General features: G+C 50.7%; 1 protein-coding gene across 4 annotated transcripts in view; it reads left to right on the forward strand.

Annotated features, from left to right (window-relative positions):
- UBOX5 (U-box domain containing 5) overlaps window positions 1-16,765 on the forward strand; it is a 51,465-nt gene extending 34,700 nt beyond the window's left edge. Inside the window, exons 3-8 of one of the 4 annotated variants that reach the window (XM_032295578.1) lie at window positions 76-1,276; window positions 7,462-7,623; window positions 11,970-12,087; window positions 12,693-12,876; window positions 15,493-15,592; window positions 16,531-16,765. In XM_032295578.1, coding sequence (XP_032151469.1) covers window positions 76-1,276; window positions 7,462-7,623; window positions 11,970-12,087; window positions 12,693-12,876; window positions 15,493-15,592; window positions 16,531-16,598 — 1,833 coding nt within the window. In that variant the 3' untranslated portion in view covers window positions 16,599-16,765. Of the gene's footprint in view, window positions 1-75; window positions 1,277-7,461; window positions 7,624-11,964; window positions 12,673-12,692; window positions 12,877-15,492; window positions 15,593-16,530 lie in introns of those variants that run through there. The other 3 variants (XM_032295579.1, XM_032295581.1, XM_032295582.1) reach the window with 3 other exon arrangements.
- Window positions 16,766-18,094: the final 1,329 nt, after the last annotated feature.

An 18,094-nucleotide genomic window follows, 5' to 3' on the forward strand; every position in this document is an offset into this window, starting at 1 on the left:
GCTTAAGAGTTTTCTTACAAGTGACAAGTTGTCTTCATTTGGATCATTGTGTCTCATGTTTTTTATTAAATCTAGATATCAGCTGATGGTTATGAAGTAGAAAATCTCATCTCTGAAGATCTCACAAAGAGAAGTCATGGTTTCAGGACGGAATATTTCATTAAGCCACCAGTCTGTGTGACAGTTTCATTTCCCTTTAACGTGGAAATCTGTAGGATCAACATAGACCTCACAGCTGGGGGATGTCAGAACATCACGGGCCTGGAAATGTACACATCTGCCTCATCTAGCAGAGTGTCTTGGAGTACGCCCCAGTGCCGGACCCCAGACCCAGACGAGCCATCTGTCCCAGATAAGGAGACGTTCACCTTGGTAGGCAAAGTCTTACTGAAAAACCAGAGCCAAGTGGTGTTTAGCCATAGGGGCTTCAAGGCCAGGCCCCCTTTTGGCCCAATGGAAGCCACACTCCCCTCCCCTGCTGTTGTGGCCCAGGAGCTCTGGAATAAAGGGGCTCTTTCCCTTAGCCACGTGGCCCATCTAAGGATCTGTATCACCCATATGACAGGTGGTGGTGTCCCTTGTATCAAGCGGTTGGAAGTATGGGGTCAGCCAGCCAAGACCTGCTCCCAGGAGGTGATAGACAGCATCCTGCTGGTCGCCTCGGAGAGCCTCCCTCAGGACGTGGCTCTGCAGGCCCCAGCCTTGCCCATGGAAAGTGACTGTGACCCAGGGGACCAGTCTGAGAGCCAGCAGGCCCCCTCCAGCCTGCAGAAGCTGGCCGAGAACATTCAGGATGTGCCTGAGGAGTTCCTGGATCCCATCACCCTGGAGATTATGCCTTGTCCCATGCTGCTGCCCTCAGGCAAGGTCATCGACCAGAGCACGCTGGAGAAGTGTAACCGCAGCGAAGCCACATGGGGCCGAGTGCCCAGTGACCCTTTCACAGGGGTAGCTTTTACTCCACACTCTCAGCCCCTGCCTCACCCCTCCCTGAAGGCCCGGATTGACCATTTTCTGCTCCAGCACTCCATCCCCGGCTGCCACCTGCTTGGGAGAGCACAGACGGCATTGGCAGTGACCCCTTCCTCCATTGTTTTGCCCTGTCGGAAAAGGAAGATAGAGCAGGCTGAACGTGTCCCAGACAGTAACCTTGGTATAAATGCCTCCTATTTTTCTGCCACAAGCCCTCTGGTTCTACCCACTACCTCAGAGCACACTGCTAAGAAAATGAAAGCCACCAGTGAGCCGAGCCTGACACACATGGACTGCTCAACAGGTAATTCAGCATCCTGTGTCTGCGGCCAGACTCGTCTATCTCCCTCCTGGGGGCACTTGGCTCTGCTACCCTTTGCTTTGTGCTTGGCCACCTTATATTCCTGAGGCTGTTCCTGTGCTGCCTCCTTCCTATTTCCCACTGTGGGGCCCCTCAGCATTGTCTTCAGACCAGGGACAACCTGGAGCCTTGGAGGGGTTCTGTGTGTTCTCGTCTGTTCCAAGGCTTCAGTCTGCATGTTTCGCTCCTCTGCTGGTGATGGTCCCATGGGCACTTTGGCCTTCCTTGGGCTCCCTTTATGTGCCTTGGCCTGTTCAACACTTTTTCCTGGCTTGAAGCCTCTGGTCAGAGCTGCTGGGAGGAGAGATACCAGTTCCTCAAAGCAGAGCATGCCCTCTGGTACCTTCTTTGTGTTATTCATGTGCCAGTGGGCTCCTCTGGGTGTCGTTTCTAACCTTCACAGAGATACAAGGATACATTGCATGGAGGTCCTCCATGTCCCCCTCACCAGATGTGCCTTGAGTACACAGAAAAGGAAACAGGGACTAGGCTTGGGGGCGTTCTTTTCAGGAGATAGTTACTGAAGAGAAAAACCACACGGAAGAAAGTACACTCTGTAAATGTGTGGACAAATTGCAACATTCTCTTTGTGTGTTTTTTTTTTCTTTCTTTCTTTCTGTTTTTCTTCCTTGTTGCATTTGGTGGGATCCACAGGTAAAATTACAACATTCTTTTTTTTTTTTTTTTTGAGAAGGAGTTTCACTTGTTACTCAGGCTGGAGTGTAATGGCGTATTCTCGGCTCACCTCAACCTCCACCTCCTGGGTTCAAGCAATTCTCTTGCCGCAGCCGCCTGAGTAGCTGGCATTACAGGCATGCGCCACCATACCTGGCTAATTTTGTATTTTTAGTAAAGACAGGGTTTCACCATGTTGGTCAAGCTGGTCTCAAACTCCTGACCTCGGGTGATCCACCCACGTTGGCCTCCCAAAGTGCTGGGATAACAGGCATGAGCCACCACGCCCAGCCTGCAATATTCTTAAATATGAGATTTAGGGATCCTGGCTTCCTGCCTCTTCCTGGGGCATTGCCAGTGATTTCTGGGGCCGGTGATGTTTCTCTCTTCTGAGTTGAGCAGCCCTGGTTCACTGGGTGACCTCTGCAGCTGAACGTATTCAGTGTGAATGCCTCATTGTAAGCTGGATGTTGGCTCTTAGGCTGAGATAGATGTTTTTGCCATGTTAGAGAAGTATTGGTTCTCTATTGCTAGGTAACAAATTACCCCAAAACTTACTGGTTTAAAACAACAAACATTCATTTTCTCATAACTTCTGTGGGTCACAAATCCCAGCATAACTTGTCTGGATTCTCTGCTTCAGGGTCTTCCAGGGCTGCTGTCAAACTGGTGGCCAGGGCTGTGGTCATCTCAAGGGTCGACTAGGGAAGGCATTTACTTCTAGTCTCACCCACGTGATTGTTGCAAGATTCAGCTCCTGATGCATTATTGGACGGAGGCCTCACTTGCTGGTTGGCTGTTGGCCCCAGGCTTCTCTTTGTTCCTTGCCACATGGGTCTCTGTAGGGCAGTGCACGTATGGCAGTTGTGTGTTCCAGAGAGAGTGCAGACGAGGGAAAAACGTCTTTTAGAATCTAATCTTGAAAGGCACACTCCTCACTTCTACTGTATTCCAATTTTTCTCAAGGTGTTTGTTAACTGCTTATTTATAATATCAAGATAAATAATTTTTTTAGCCTCCATCTTCATATTTCTTAGTTCAAGAGCACAGCTCGGTGACAAACTTCTGTATAATTCAACTCAGAAATTCTTTTCTTTCTTTTTTTTTTTTTGAGATGGAGTCTTGCTGTATCACCCAGGCTGCAGTGCAGTGGCATGATCTCGGCTCACTTCAACCTCTGCCTCTCAGGTTCAAGCAATTCTCCTGCCTCAGCTTCTGGAATAGCTGAGACTACAGGTGCATGCCACCACGCCTGGCTAATTTTTGTATTTTTATGAGATGGAGCCTCACTCTGTCACCCAGGCTGGAGTGCAGTGGCATGATGTTGGCTCACTGCAACCTCCGCCTCCTGGGCTCAAGCGATTCTCCTCCCTCAGCCTCCTGAGTAGCTGGTATTACAGGTGTGAACCACCTCGGCTGGCCTAATTTTTGTATTTTTAGTAGACATGGGGTTTCATTATGCTGGCCAGGCTGGTCTCAAAGTCCTGACCTCATGTGATCCACCCACCTCAGCCTCCCAAAATGCTGGAATTACAGGCCTGAGCTACTGTGCCTGGCCAAGAAATTCTTTATATTCCAAAATCACTTTGCATTGTGAAAGATATCAGCCTTTCTCATCTCCTCACAATCTTTCATGGAATCATCATTTCTGTAGAAATCTGCGTGTGCCGTCTTTCTTCTTTCAGCTGCAGCAAAATTAGCTGCAGCCCCCAGGAACACGAGTGCTCCAACAATATGAAACCTCAGACGCCTGGCTAGAGGGCCGATCACCTGAGGTTTCATCAAAGCACCAGAAGCCATCATAGTGGTTGTCCTTGATAGGTATGTCAGCCTCAACACCAGTGTCTTTCCTGCCTGTTGAAGAAATGGATCACTGTGTTCTGTTTGTTAGAACAAGACTCTAAGTCCAGCCCACTCAAAGGGAGAGGATACCAAAGAGCATGAATATCAGGAGGTAGAGTTTACCTGGAGACGCTTCAGAAACTCTCCTCTGCCACTGATATCTATTTTATTATTTTTATCCAGGACTGGGGAATCGAACTTTGTTTCATGCCTTTTAGTATCAGTGGAAATGATACTATAATCATTATTATTTGAGACAGAGTTGCACCCTTGTTGCCCAGGTTGCAGTGCAATGACACAATCTTGGCTCACTGCAACCTCTGCCTCCCAGGTTCAAGCGATTCTCCCACCTCAGCCTCTTGAGTGGCTGGAATTATGTCACCATGCCTGGTTACTTTTGTATTTTAAGTAGAGACAGGGTTTCTCCATGTTGGTCAGGCTGGTCTCGAACTCCTGACTTCAGGTGCTCCACCCACATCAGCCTACCAAAGTGTTGGGATTACAGACGTGAGCCACCCTGCCCAGCCCTTCAGATCTTTTAATGTAATAAAATACGTTAATGGATTTTCTAATATTGCACCATTCTTTCTTTTCTCCTTTCTTTGCCTTCTTTGCACTATCAATATTGCACCATTCGTACATTCCTGGAGTAAACTTCATTTGGTCATGAATCTTTTAATGTTAATGGTTGTTTTTTTTGTTTTTGTTTTTGTTTTGAGACAGAGTCTTGCTCTGTCACCCAGGCTGGAGTACAATGGCATGATCTCAGATCGCTGATACCTCTCTCTCAGGCTCAAGAGATTCTTTTGCCTCAGCCTCCTAAGTAGCTGAGATTACAGGTGCCTGCCACCACGCCTGGCTAATATTTTGTATTTTTAATAGAGACAGGGTTTCGCCATCTCTGCCAGGCTGGTCTCGAACTCCTGACCTCAAGTCATCCACTTGCCTTGGTCTCCCAAAGTGCTGGGATTACAGGCAGGCATGAACCACCTGTTAACATGACAGTGCCCTTCCTGTTAATGGGTTTTCTTTTCTTTTTTTCTTTTTTTTTTTTTTTTTGAGACGGAGTTTCGCGCTTGTTACCCAGGCTGGAGTGCAATGGTGCGATCTTGGTTCACCGCAACCTCCGCCTCCTGGGTTCAGGCAATTCTCCTGCCTCAGCCTCCTGAGTAGCTGGGATTACAGGCACGCGCCACCATGCCCAGCTGATTTTTTGTATTTTTAGTAGAGACGGGGTTTCACCATGTTGACCAGGATGGTCTCAATCTCTTGACCTTGTGATCCACCCGCCTTGGCCTCCCAAAGTGCTGGGATTACAGGCGTGAGCCACCATGCCTGGCGGGTTTTCTTTTCTTTTCTTTTTTTTTTTTGGAGACAGAATCTCCCTTTGTTGCTCAGGCTGGAGTGCAGTGATGCAATCTCTGCCCACTGCGACCTCTGCTGCTGGGATTTAAGCAATTCTCCTGCCTCAGCCTCTTGAGTAGCTAAGACTACGGGTGCGCACCACCACACCCTGCTAAGTTTTTTTTTGTTTTTGAAACAGAGTCTTGCTTTGTCGCCCAGGCTAGAGTGCAGTGGCATGATCTCAGCTTACTGCAACGTCCTCCTGGATTCAAGTGATTCTCCTGCCTCAGCCTCCTGAGTAGCTGGGATTACAGGTGCTTAACACCATGCCTGGCTAATTTTTATATTTTTAGTACAGACGGGGTTTCACCATGTTGGCCAGGTTTGTCTCGAACTCCTGACCTCGTGATCCTCCCACCTTGGCCTCTCAAAGTGCTGGGATTATAGGCGTGAGCCACTGTGCCTGGCCAGTTTTTTTGTGTTTTTCAGTAGGGATGGGGTTTCGCTATGTTGACCAGGCTGGTCTCGAACTTCTGACCTTAAGTTATCTGCCTGCCTTGGCCTCCCAAAGTGTTGAGATTACAGATGTGAGCCACTGCGCCCGGCCCTGTTAATGGTTTTTTTTTTTTTGGTGTGGGGGAACGGAGTGTTGCTCTGTCACCCAGGCTGGAGTGCAGTGGTGCAATCTCACCTCACTGCAACCTCCGCCTCCTGATTTCAAGCAATTTTCCTGCCTCAGCCTCCTGAGTAGCTGGCATTACAGGCATGCACCACTACACTTGGCTAATTTTTATATTTTTAGTAGAGACAGGGTTTCGCCATGTCGACCAGGCTGGTCTTGAACTTCTGACCTCAGGTGATCTGCCTGTCTCAGCCTCCCAAAGTGCTGGGATTACAGGCGTGAGCCACTGTGTCCAGCCTGACAATCTTTTCTTTTCTTTTTTTTTTTAATTAAAATTGTTTTGTTTAGAGTTGATAGTTGTTTTAATTTCCTGTCTTCTTCTAAAAGGCTATGCAAATAGTATGCTTAATGTTTATTTCTGTGTCTTTGGTTTTAAGAGTAAATTCTAGTTAACATGATCTCCAGAAAATCCTGGAAGTGTCTGAGGCGCAGTGGGATGGAACAAGGGAAAAAGTCCTTAGACCTCAGTGTCAGTTGTGGAGGTCTCCATGCAGTTGGTCTTGACAAACTTGGTGACTTAGGACCATGCTGACTAAGGCTCCTTCAAGGCCCTAGGCTGATGTCCTGTGTCCTGCAAACAATAGACAAAACGTTCCATTCCCCTCTTTGGGACAGCACTGCAAATTTTGCTTTGAGGCAGGTCCCTGGGGCCTTTCTTGGTCAGCTGTCCCCCTACCCCTTTGGCCTTCACCCTTGTTCCATGACTTGGCTTTCTGTTGACCCTACACTGACGGTCCCCTAAATTGTGGTGTGGTCAGTGTGGCATCTTAGTTCTATTCGGTAAAAACTGCTTTGTTTTACTTAACAGGAGAGAGAGGACATGAACACCTAGAAAATGCAGATGAGCCCCACTGTGGGGTAGTGGGGTCCCCAGAAGGGAGGAGTTAGGGAAAGAGAAGACTAAGGCCATCGGGGAGGGAATGGGGGTTAGGGAGCAGGAATCGAAAGCCAGCTTTTGCTTGCTCCTGTCATTTCCTTGGCCAGCAAGGAGGCAGTTAGAAAGGAGGCCGGGCGTGGTGGCTCACACCTGTAATCCCAGCACTTTGAGAGGCCGAGGCGGGCGAATCACAGAGTCAGGAAATCGAGACCATCCTGACTACTAAATGGGATTTAGTAGAAATCCCATCTCTACTAAAATAAAAAAATTAGCCGGGTGTGGTGGTGCACACCTGTAATCCCAGCTACTCCGGAAGCTGAGGCAGGAGAATCACTTGAACCCTGGGAGGCAGAAGTTGCAGTGAGCGGAGATTGAGCCACTGCACTCAGCCTGGCAACAGAGCTAGACGCCATCTCAAAAAAAGGAAAAGGAGGGTGCAGTTCTGCAGTTGAGCCACGAGGTGGCCCATGCCTGCCCAGCAGTTTCTCCAGGAGGAGAAAAGCCTGAAGCGGGTGGATGGGCAGGAACTGCCAAGGGTTCCTAGGGCTTTACCTCCTGGTGTCCTGTCATGGTCCACAAATAGACATTAGGATGGAGTTTCACTACACTGATGTGTGAGATTGAAGGTGCCATTTTTATAGCCCTCGAAGGACTTGAGGCTGTTCTGTGTTGCGGAGCCTGTCTCTGGTTGTGTGCCTCTCTCGACAGGTCCACTGTCCCACGAGCAGAAGCTGTCACAAAGCTTGGAAATTGCCTTGGCATCCACCCTTGGCTCCATGCCCTCCTTTACGGCACGGCTGACCAGGGGACAGCTCCAGCACCTTGGCGCAAGAGGGAGCAGCGCTTCCTGGAGGCCTGGCACCAGCTCGGGTAACATGGGCCCCCGCCATCTCCTTGAAGCCTTGGAATAGGTGGTCTGTTCTCTGTCTCTGGATGCTGGGCTGAGTCCCCGGGGGCCCTGTGGACCTGCCTGGCCAGCCTCCCCCTCAGTTCCAACACCCAGCCTGGGAGAGAGCCTGTTCTCTTGCCTTTTCCAGGGGGAATTGAGGGTCTGCCTGTGAACTTAAACTTCTTACAAGAAAGGCTTTCTTTAGTCAACCCTTAGTAATTCTGTGGATGTAGGGCTTGGCCACCCTCTGCTGTGTTTCTTTGTGATATCTAATATTAATTATTCTCTCTTGAGGATTTTTGTTGCTCTCTTTTTTGTTGTTATTTATTTATTTTTGAGATAGTCTTGCTCAGTTCCCCAGGCTGGAGTACAGTGGCACAGTCTTGGCTTACTGCAACCTCTGCCTCCTGGGTTCAAGTGATTCTCCTTCCTCAGCCTCCTGAGTAGCTGGGATTACAGGCGCCCACCACCATGCCCAGCTAATTTTTTGTATTTTTAGTAGAGACAGGGTTTCACTATGTTGGCCGGGCTGGTCTCGAACTCCTGACCTTGTCGTGATCCGCCCGCCTTGGCCTCCCAAAGTTCTGGGATTACAGGCATGAGCCACCATGCCTGGCCTTTTTTGTTATTTTTTCTCATTTAGCCTGTCTCTAGTGTGACATACAAGCACTTCATGTAAATTTGAAGAGAGGTTCGGGTTGAAGAGAGGTTCGGGTTGTGAAGAGAGAAGGGATCCTCATCCTCTTCCCTTTGTATTAACACTTCCATCAGTGTCTTAGAAAAGAGCAATGGCAGCTTATGGGCCAGTTTTTGCCTAAAATGAACCTTTGCCCCCACTGTATGCCAGAATCTGTTAGGATACAAAGCAAGAGAAACTGACTGCAAAGCAAGACATTTTTTATGAGATAGAGCCTGGTGGGGCCTACGATAAGGCACATACCTGATTCCTTTCCTGCCTGCACAAAGCCAGTGCCTTCCGTTGGTGTCTGGACCCCAGGCTGCCTTCCTCTTCTGTCTCTAGTTCCCCACTTCCCTGTCTCTCTCCTGCCTACTCTGTCCTGACCACCCCCAAGAACCTGTCTTATAAAGTGGCCTCCACTTCCCTGACTTCAGATCTCATGGTTGCTTACCCTTTCGGCATTATGTTATGTGGCCAGCCAGCCCGTGCTGCCTGAAACGCCTTCTCTCTTGGCTTTCAGGCTGTTTTGCATCTTTTCTCCTGTCTTCAGTGGTCCCTCTTCAGTTTCCATTGCCAGTTGCCCTCTCTACCAGCTCTGGCCCTGGACTCTCTAATCTCTTTTTTTTTTTTTTTTTTGAGACAGAGTCTCACTCTGTTTCACTCTGTTGCCTGGGCTGGAGTGCAGTGGCATGATCTTGGCTCACTGCAACCTCTACCTTCTGGGTTCAAGCTATTCTCCTGCCTCAGCCCCCGCTAGTGGCTAGGATTACAGGCATACGCCGCCAAGCTCAGTTAATTTTTTTGTGTGTATTTTTAGTAGAGACTGGCTGGTCTCCAACTCCTGACCTCGTGTTTAGCCATGTTGGCCAGGCTGGTCTTGAACTCCTGACCTCAGGTGTTCCACCTGCCTCGGCTTCCCAAAGTGCTGGGATTACAGGCGTGAGCCACCACGCTTGGTCTCACTGTGCCTTTTTCTTTAACGGACAGTCTGTTCTTTGTGCTTGCTGTCCTTTCATTCTTCGTGGCTGGCCCCTTTTCATTCTCACAGCTCTTCCTGTAGGAGGCCATGTTAGCCCACCCTGTTCAAAGCATCCTCTCTCTTAATTGCCTCGGTTTGCAGTTATATACTTGGGTTTCCAGTTTGCCCAGGGCACAATGATTGTCTTTTTCTTGATGATTTTTTTTTTCTGTCACTGAAACTGCCCCCGGGGCTCTAGGCCTCCGAGTCCCTTTAATAGGACTTCTGGTCAGTGCTGGGAGAAATTGGGGCCCTTGCATGCCTCTGTAGTGTTCTGCCAGGTGTGGTTTTTAAAACTCTGTTGGAAAATAAGTTCTCATGGTGTGCTGTGGGTGGGTCAGGCAGATCTCTGAAGCCTCTAGCAGAGCCTTCATGGAAGGGGAACCACTGAAAAGCAGTCAGTGGCTCTTTCCTCCCCTTCCTTCTTTCCCTCCTCCCTCGCCGCCTTCATTCCTCCTTGGGTCTCTCTCCCTCCTTCCCTTCCCTGTAGAGGTTCACCTTTCCACTCACTGGGGTATTCTTGGCTTGTGTGCACAGGAGAGGCACCAGTACTTTTATGTTGCTTAATGTTTGGCCCAAAGAAAACGCCCACAGCCAGGCCACTCTTTCCTGGCTACAGTTCTCAGGGATGTGGAGGCAGGGAGTGCTCGTTAGACTACACTTCAGTTTCTGCTCCCCTGTGTAGGGCACCCCTTCTCTCCCTTCTTTGGTTCCTGGTGCCTGAGTGTAGATGGCAGGTCCATTTATCACATGTGAATGGAGCAGGTGCCCTGTGAGGTGCTGCGCCAGGCCCTGAGGCCAGATGAGCAACATGGACATAGTCCTGACCCTCCAGGCCTGCAAAGCCTCGGGAGGAAGCAGGCATGCTAGCTTGGAGGCTGAGAAGTGCGAATGGGCTCTAAATGCACAGGAAAGGAGCAGTCTGGGGAGGCTTCCTGGAATGGGTGAGGTCTGAGCCAAGTCTCCAGATAAGGGCATTCTAGGCAGAGGGAACAGCAAGCACAAAGTGAGGAAGCCAGCAGCACCTCTGAGGTCTGGCCAGTGTGTGTGCAGAGAAGTGATTGGAAGCTGCTGCACTCCAGAAGGTGAGACTGGTGTGAAGAGAGGTGAGGAGGCTGGGTGGGCCGTGCAGGGAGTCTTGGCTGTCCCAAAAGATGGGGAGCCACTAAGAGGTAGAAGGCAGAGGCATGGGGTGATCAGGTTACATAGGTGGGTCATTGGAGGCAGCTTTGAGGACAGATTGAGAGGACAAGCCTGGAGAAGAGTGAAGCGTTAGGAAGAGATGTGCTAAGCGGCCTGGATTATGGTGATGAAATGGACAGAGAGAAGGGGGGTTAAGAAACATTTCTGGCCGGGCGCGGTGGCTCAAGCCTGTAATCCCAGCAGTTTGGGAGGCTGAGGCGGGTGGATCACGAGGTCAAGAGATCGAGACCGTCCTGGTCAACATGGTGAAACCCCATCTCTACTAAAACTACAAAAAATTAGCTGGGCATGGTGGCGTGTGCCTGTAGTCCCAGCTACTCAGGAGGCTGAGGCAGGAGAATTGCCTGAACCCAGGAGGCGGAGGTTGCGGTGAGCCGAAATCACACCATTGCACTCCAGCCTGGGTAACAAGAGCGAAACTCCGTCTAAAAAAAAAAGAAAAAAAAAAAAGAAACATTTCTGAAGCAGATTGGTTTGAGGTTCCTTTGGGATCCCCCAGAGAGTAGTGGCTAGGAATGGAGACAGGGACTGCAGAGAGGACAGGCAAGCCCATCCCCTGTCACTCTCCAGAGGGGCCACGAGGAAAGGAAGAGCTGTGGGTACAGCCTAGTGGGGCATGGCCAGAGCTGCCCACTGTGACCCTCATTCAAGGATGCCCTGCAGGAGTTGCGGAAGGAGGGAGAGTCTGCCCAGATGGCCAGGGAAGCACAGGAGGGGATTGAGGGGTCGGGAGCAGAGCTGCCAGTAGCAGTGAGGGGGCTGCAGGGCTGAAGGGAGCAGGAGCCAGGCCCCAGAGGCAGGTGCGCTGCAGGCCTCAACCCTGTCTCTGCTGACCTCCCTCCTCACACTTCCCAACTCTGGTACACTGGACCATTTGCTGTTTTTTCCTTTCATTTTTCTTTTTTGTAGAGACAGGATTGCACTATGTTGCCCAGGCTAGTCTCAAACTCCTGGACTCAAGTGATCCTCCTGCCTCAACCTCCCAAAATGCTGGGATTATAGGCGTGAGCCACCCACTGGCCTGCCTTTTCCTTTTCTTGTCGCATCTCATGTTTCTTGCAGTTTATATTGTTAGAGTGAGCTGTGCCTTGCTCCAGGCTTGGCTGCCTATCTCAGGGAAAGTATAGCTTGCTGGGAGACTAGGAGGAAGGGCCCAGTCCTGCCTGCTGCCCTCAGAAGCCAGCTCTTCTCAAGCATTCGTAGAGGCACAGAGATTTGGTCAAAGATGATAGAGAAAAGGCCTCCTGGGTTCCCGGGCTCCCTCTCCATCTCCCACTCCCTTCTGAGATCAGCCTGGGGCGGGCTCGGGAGGGATGAACCAGCTGCTGTAGCGGCCTTGTGGGAAGGCTGTGCCTCTCAGACCAGCCTGGACCATGGAGCAGCTTTCCTAACCCTGGACTGTTTTCCTCCCTGATTTACCAGAGCAGCCTGGGAGCATCCCGGGCCCCGAGTGTGCCTCCTGCAAAAGAGTGTTTTCTCCCTACTTCAAAAAGGAGCCAGTGTACCAGCTGCCCTGCGGCCACCTCCTGTGCCGACCCTGCCTGGGTGAGAAGCAACACTCCCTGCCCATGATGTGCACCACCTGCCAGCGGCCAGTTGCTAGCCAGGACGTGCTGCGGGTCCACTTCTGAGTGACTGACCTCCACCGGAGGAGACCCATCACTGGAAGGGGCTGAGGGGAACAGGAGCAGGGCACAGCACCCCTGAGGTCTGGCCAGGTCCCAGGCACAGAGCTGTCTGCCCCCTCCTGGGGCTTTCGTTCATCACTTCACGGTGTATCATACTGCTTTCACAGTGGTGGCAATAGGGCAACAAAGCCATAGGCCAGAGGGTGGGGTGAAAGTCCTTGTCTCCCCTGCCTCCCTTCCACTCACCCTGCCTGAGCCCAGGGTCTGCTGGAACCAGCCCCACCCTAGACAGGAGCACCCCTACTGAGGGCCCCCCTGCAGTTTATGTGCACCCCCTTCCAGCAGGGCACTGTGGGTGGCTCATCCTAGACTGTGGCTCAGATCTCAGGAGCCTCTGCCTTCAGGGTCATTCAAAAGTGGACCTTGAGGGGTGGGGGTGTCTGTAGAGTGCATGACTCAGCCCCCGACTGGCAGCCTTAATAAAGCGATGGTTGACGTCTGCTCTGGGCTTCCTCCTGGTAGAGTGCCCATCTGTGTCGTCACACTCCTGTCACCCACCTGCATCCGCATAAGTAGAACTCACAGGGCAGCTGTATGGAGTCACTGCAACCCATCAGGTTGTCATTTCTGTCAACAGCCTGAAAGGACACAAAGTCGAGTTTTCAGATCTGTCCCCTGCGAGGGGGCTCAGAACCTAGGTTTGCAGGTGGGTGTACATGGGGGGAAGGTGGAGAGCTCCTTTACCTGTGCCAGCCGTGCTCAGCCGGATCCTCAAACTGCTCCCTGACAGGGAGCACAGCATGTCTGCACATGGCCAGTTTCAGGAAAAAATACTTGTTTACAGGCTGCATTCTTCTTCAGTCCAACATTTAGCTTTATGGAGTCCCAAATAGATCCATATCCCTACAACTTGATACTGTATCAGATTCCAGCCATTAGAAGAACCTCAGTGAGAAAACATACTTGCCTTTCCCTCTTCCCTTCTAAGTAAGTTTGGGAAGGAGCAGCCTGGAGATGCTTTGTAAGGCTGTATTTTACCCTTGAGCTTAGCGCAGGTCCCTGTGAACAGGCCATGGTGCACTGCACATTCCTTTCCTTTAGGCCATCCAGGGCTCTAGACCATACCTAAGACTTTAGAGATCGGGTTTGGGATTAGGTTTTTTTGGAGACAGAGTCTCGCTGTGTTGCCCAGGCTGGAGTGCAGTGGCACGATCTCGGCTCACTGCAACCTCCACCTCCTGGGTTCAGGTGATTTTCCTGCTTAGCCTCTGGAGTAGCTGGAATTACAGGTGTGCGCCACAATGCCCAGCTAATTTTTCGTATTTTTAGTAGAGATGGGGTTTCACCATGATGTTGGCCAGGCTGGTTTCGAACTCCTGACCTCAGGCAGTCCGCCCGCCTCAGCCTTCCAAAGTTCTGGGATTATAGACGTGAACCACTGAGCCTGGCCGCTGCTTTTTTTTTTCCTGAGACCGGGTCGGTCTCTGTTCCCCATGCTCGAGGGCAGTGGTGTGATCATAACTCAGTGCAGCCTTAAACTCCTGGGCTTAAGGGATCCTCCCACCTCTGCCTGCCAGGTAGCAGAAGCTATAGGCATGTCCCACCCTGCCCAGCTAATTTTTTTATTTTTTATTTTTTGTAGAGGCAAGGTCTTGCTATGTTGTCCAGACTGGACTCACCTGGGCTCAAGTGATCCTCCCAAAGTGCTGGAATTGCAGGCGTGAACCACTGCCTAGCCAAGCCTGCATTTTCTTGAGTTCATATGTCATTTGTCCACAAAGCTGGCTTCAGAGAGGTGGTCACATGCTTCCCTTTGCTTCCCAATGGCACTGACCTTGATTCAGCCCTCACATGAGACCTGAGGGTCTGCATAGATACCCTGTGCCACCCTGGCTGGCGAGTCTCCTGTCTGCCCCTGGCTTTCAGTGTCTGTGCCTCTCCAGAATCTTGCCTTGCCCTCCCATGTACTTTTGTTCTTAGAAAAGCCCCAGCACATTAGCTGGTCGTGGTAGTGGGCGCCTCCCAGCTACTTGGGAGGCTGAGGCAGGAGAATCACTTGAACCTGGGAGGCAGAGGTTACAGTGATCCGAGATTGCGCCACTGCACTCCAGCCTGGGTGACATAGCGAGACTGGCTCAAAGAAAAGAAAAAGCCCCAGCAGGTAGCAAAAGCATTTCTTGGTGAGTGTCAGGGGTGGTGATTCCCACCCTCAACCTGTCATGGTCTCAGGGAATAGCCTACTTCTCACTGGCAGCTTGATACCCACAGTGCGCTCTGGCTGCTGGGGCCCATCTCTCCAGGGGAATCCTGTCCACCCAACCCCAGGAGCCTCAGTGTGCAGTCAGTGTCAGCACAGCGCTCCCAGGTGAGGGCTGGGCTGCCTCCCCTTAAGCAGCTGTGCTGGAGGTACTATCCAGACCGCCTGCAGGGCCCTGGGGATGTGCATTTCTAACAGGCTCCGGCCCCCAACACTGCTCTGGTGGAAAACCCAGCCTGGGAGTCCCTGGAATGTCAGGTCCTGTCCTAGGTCCAGGTGGAGCCATGTCCAGGAGTTGCGCTCATTTTTCTTGTTTGAAAAACTTCCCCCAAAAGGAAGTGGTCTTTTCACTACCCTTACCAGAAACATGCTAAGCACCACTGGGCTCTGTTTCTGTCCCCTAGAAAATGGGGATAAAATTTCTCTTGCTGTCACGTGGCTCCGAAGGCAGTTTATTTCTCACTAGAACCTGGACCCAAGCACAGAGCAGCTATCAACACGCAGAGTTGAAATCCACGGAAGGAGAAGACTCAGGGCCCCAGAGCCTTGCTGTGGCCCTGCTGCCCTCCAGAGACCTTCTGCCCCCTCCATGACCAGAAGGTCTGTGGGCACATGTCTCTTCCCCTTCCCGTGACATTGACTCGATGGCCTTCTGAAAGCAAGAGGCCAGGGCCATGGCACCCCTGCAGTTTGGGGGGCAGAGGGGCCCAGGCAGCTTCAGTCTCCAAATCTGTCTTCCCAAGGTGCGAAGGTGGTTTGCCTTGTGGCTCTGGCCTTTGGCCATTCTCTGTCCTCACTCACAGGGGCTTTGGCCCTCTAGTCGCCCTTTCAGCCCCTGAGTAGTTGGAAGAGAGGTTGGTGTCAGAAAAGAAGTAGATGAACCAAATGGCCAGGAAGAGGAATAGCTGCTCAGAGTGTTCCATCTCCCTGCAGCTGGGCTGCCAGGCCCCGGGGCACCTGGGGTGTGGGGCTTAGTAGCTTCTCCCAGCCCCACACCTGCCCTGCTTCCCCCATAGCTCTCCAGCTTGAGGCCTCCCAGCAACTGGGCACTTTTCCATTCCCCAGGAGATGGGCCCTCAGCCGCCTTGGTTGCTGGAAGTAGGTCTGGAGACAAAGAGCCCTGCCCTGGAGGAAGCCGCTTTGCCTGCCTGGCCTCCTGCCTGTGGTATTGTGACATTGTGAGGTGGGAGGGCTGCCATTGTGGACACGGGTGGGGAGATGCTTCAGGCTGGTTGCTTCCCAGGGCTCCTGTGGCCTTTGCTGAGCAGGGCCTGGTTCCAGAGCTGCCCCCCAGGCTTCTCCCACTCCCTGCCCAGGGCTGCTGTCATCTCCCCTGGATGCTCAGCATGCTCGCACGGTCTTTCCTTCCAGTTCTGGGTTGGAAGAGGGGTGGCTGGGTTGGGAATTAGTCAAAGCTGCACTGTCCAGTAGAGTAGCCACTAGCTGCAGTGGCTATTTAATTAAAAGTAAATGAGATTTGAAACTCGGTTCATTACCCACACCACCCACATTTCAAGTGCTTGATAGTCACATGGGGTTCGTGGTTCCTGGGTTTTGGCCATAATCCAAATGACAGTCCCAAACGCCATAACCCCAAATGTTGAAATCCTGAAAGATCAAAATCCCTAAAGTTTAAAATCCCTTGATGTCTGATTGAATCCCCAAATCATAAATTACAGATTTGAAATTAGGTACAATCAAGACTTCTTCAGTTTGGGCTTTTGGGATTGTGATTTTTAGGATTTCAGACTTTAGGAGTTTTGATCTTTCGGGATTTCAACATTCAGGATTATGGCATTGGGATCCTGTTTTGGGGGTTGTGATCAGCCCAGGTGGGTCCTATGTTGGACAGCACAGATAAAGACCATTTCTACCATTGCCGAAAGTTCTGGACAGTGCCGGGCCAAAATAGAAGCTTGGTCCCCTTCCCTCTTATGAACTGTCACCTGGGAGAGGAGGGAAGCCCCCCTTCATGGGGACAGGAGAGCAGAACAGTAGGGAGCAAAATCAGACAGGCTTGAACTCCACCTGCCTTCCTCCCCCGCTGGGCAGAAGTGGTACATCCAGGCTCCACCTGGCCATAATGCAGTCTCTCCCTTGCAGAGAGGTGCCTGAAATTGCTCTGTCTGTGCCAAATGGGTGACAGGATCTCCAGAGTGGCACAGGACTGAGGTGAGGACAAAGGAGGAAGCCTTGGGATGGTCAAGTGTATTCCATCAGGATTTTCACCAATAACAGGATAATGCTACCCTTAACCCAGTTATCATGTGACCACACAAACATGTTGATGTTTTCCCTTACAATATTTTTCTGTAAAGAAAAAATATTTATAGGTATATAGTGCATGGTTCTGTTGTCTGCTATTTCTAACACCATCTCATGGACATTTGCCCTTGTTGTTAGATACTCTTCTTATAAAGCTCATGTGTAGGCCAGGCGTGGTGGCCTACAAATGGGCTTTATAAGAAGAGTATCTACACCTGTAATCCCAGCACTTTGGGATGCCGAGGCAGGCGGATCACCTGAGGTCAGGAGTTCAAGACCTGCCTGGCTAACATGGTGTGGCCCTGTCTCTACTAAAAATACAAAAAACTAGCCGGACGTGGTGGCACACACCTATAATCCCAGCTACTCAGGAGCCTGAGACATGAGAATCGCTTGAACCCAGGAGGCTGAGGTTGCAGTGAGCTGAGATGGTACCACTGCAATCCAGCCTGGGCAACAAGAGCAAAACTCCGTCTCAAAAAAATAAATAAATAAATAAAGCTCATTTGTAAGAACAAGCCAAGGTAGCCAAGAAAACCCTGAAAAAGAACAGTTTGGGTTGTGAGTGGGGAGAACTAACCCATGAATACACAGGCAGATGAGCAAAACAGAATGAAAAACCCACAGGCAGGCCCAACTACACATGGACATTTTTTGTACTGCAAAGGCGGGAATGGGGGAAAACTCTTTCCACAGTGGGTGCTGGAGTCACTGGGCCAATGAAACCATGTAAGAACTAGAGACCAATGGAAAACGAGAGAATTCCTGCGCAACCTGGGAGTGAGGAAAACTGTACTAATTCAAAATCCAGGCTGGGTGCGGTGGCTCACACCTATAATCTCAGCAATTTGGGGGGCCAAGGCAGGTGGATCACCTGAGGGCAGGAGTTCGAGACCAGCCTGGCTAACATGGCAAAACCTCATCTCTACTAAAAATACAAAATTAGCCAGTGTGGTGGTGGGCACCTGTAATCCCAGTTAGGAGGCTGAGGTGGGAGAATTGCTTGAACCCTGGAGGCAGAGGTTGCAGTGAGCCGAGGTCACACCACTGCACTTCAGCCTGGGCGACAGAGGGAGACTCTCTCAAAACAAACCAAAAAACATCTTACATGGAAAAATTCATTAGCAAGTAAAAATAAAAATTACAAGCTGGGAAAATATATTTGGAACCTGTATTAAATGGTTAATATCCATAACATACAGCTTCTAAAAATAACAGATTCACAAAGAAATGCAAATGGCTTTTAAACATACAAACAATGTTCAACCTTGCTCATAATATGATGAAATAAAGAGGACCATGAAATACCACTTCTTGCTTAGCAGATTGGTAAAAATCTCCAAGTTTTGTCAAAATTTGTAGGCAAGACTGTTGGTTAACGGGCTGTCATACACGATTGGTG

The sequence above is a fragment of the Sapajus apella genome, unplaced genomic scaffold, assembly GCF_009761245.1.
Source record: "Sapajus apella isolate SASKATOON/1434 unplaced genomic scaffold, GSC_monkey_1.0 scaffold33, whole genome shotgun sequence".
Taxonomy (NCBI): domain Eukaryota; kingdom Metazoa; phylum Chordata; class Mammalia; order Primates; family Cebidae; genus Sapajus; species Sapajus apella.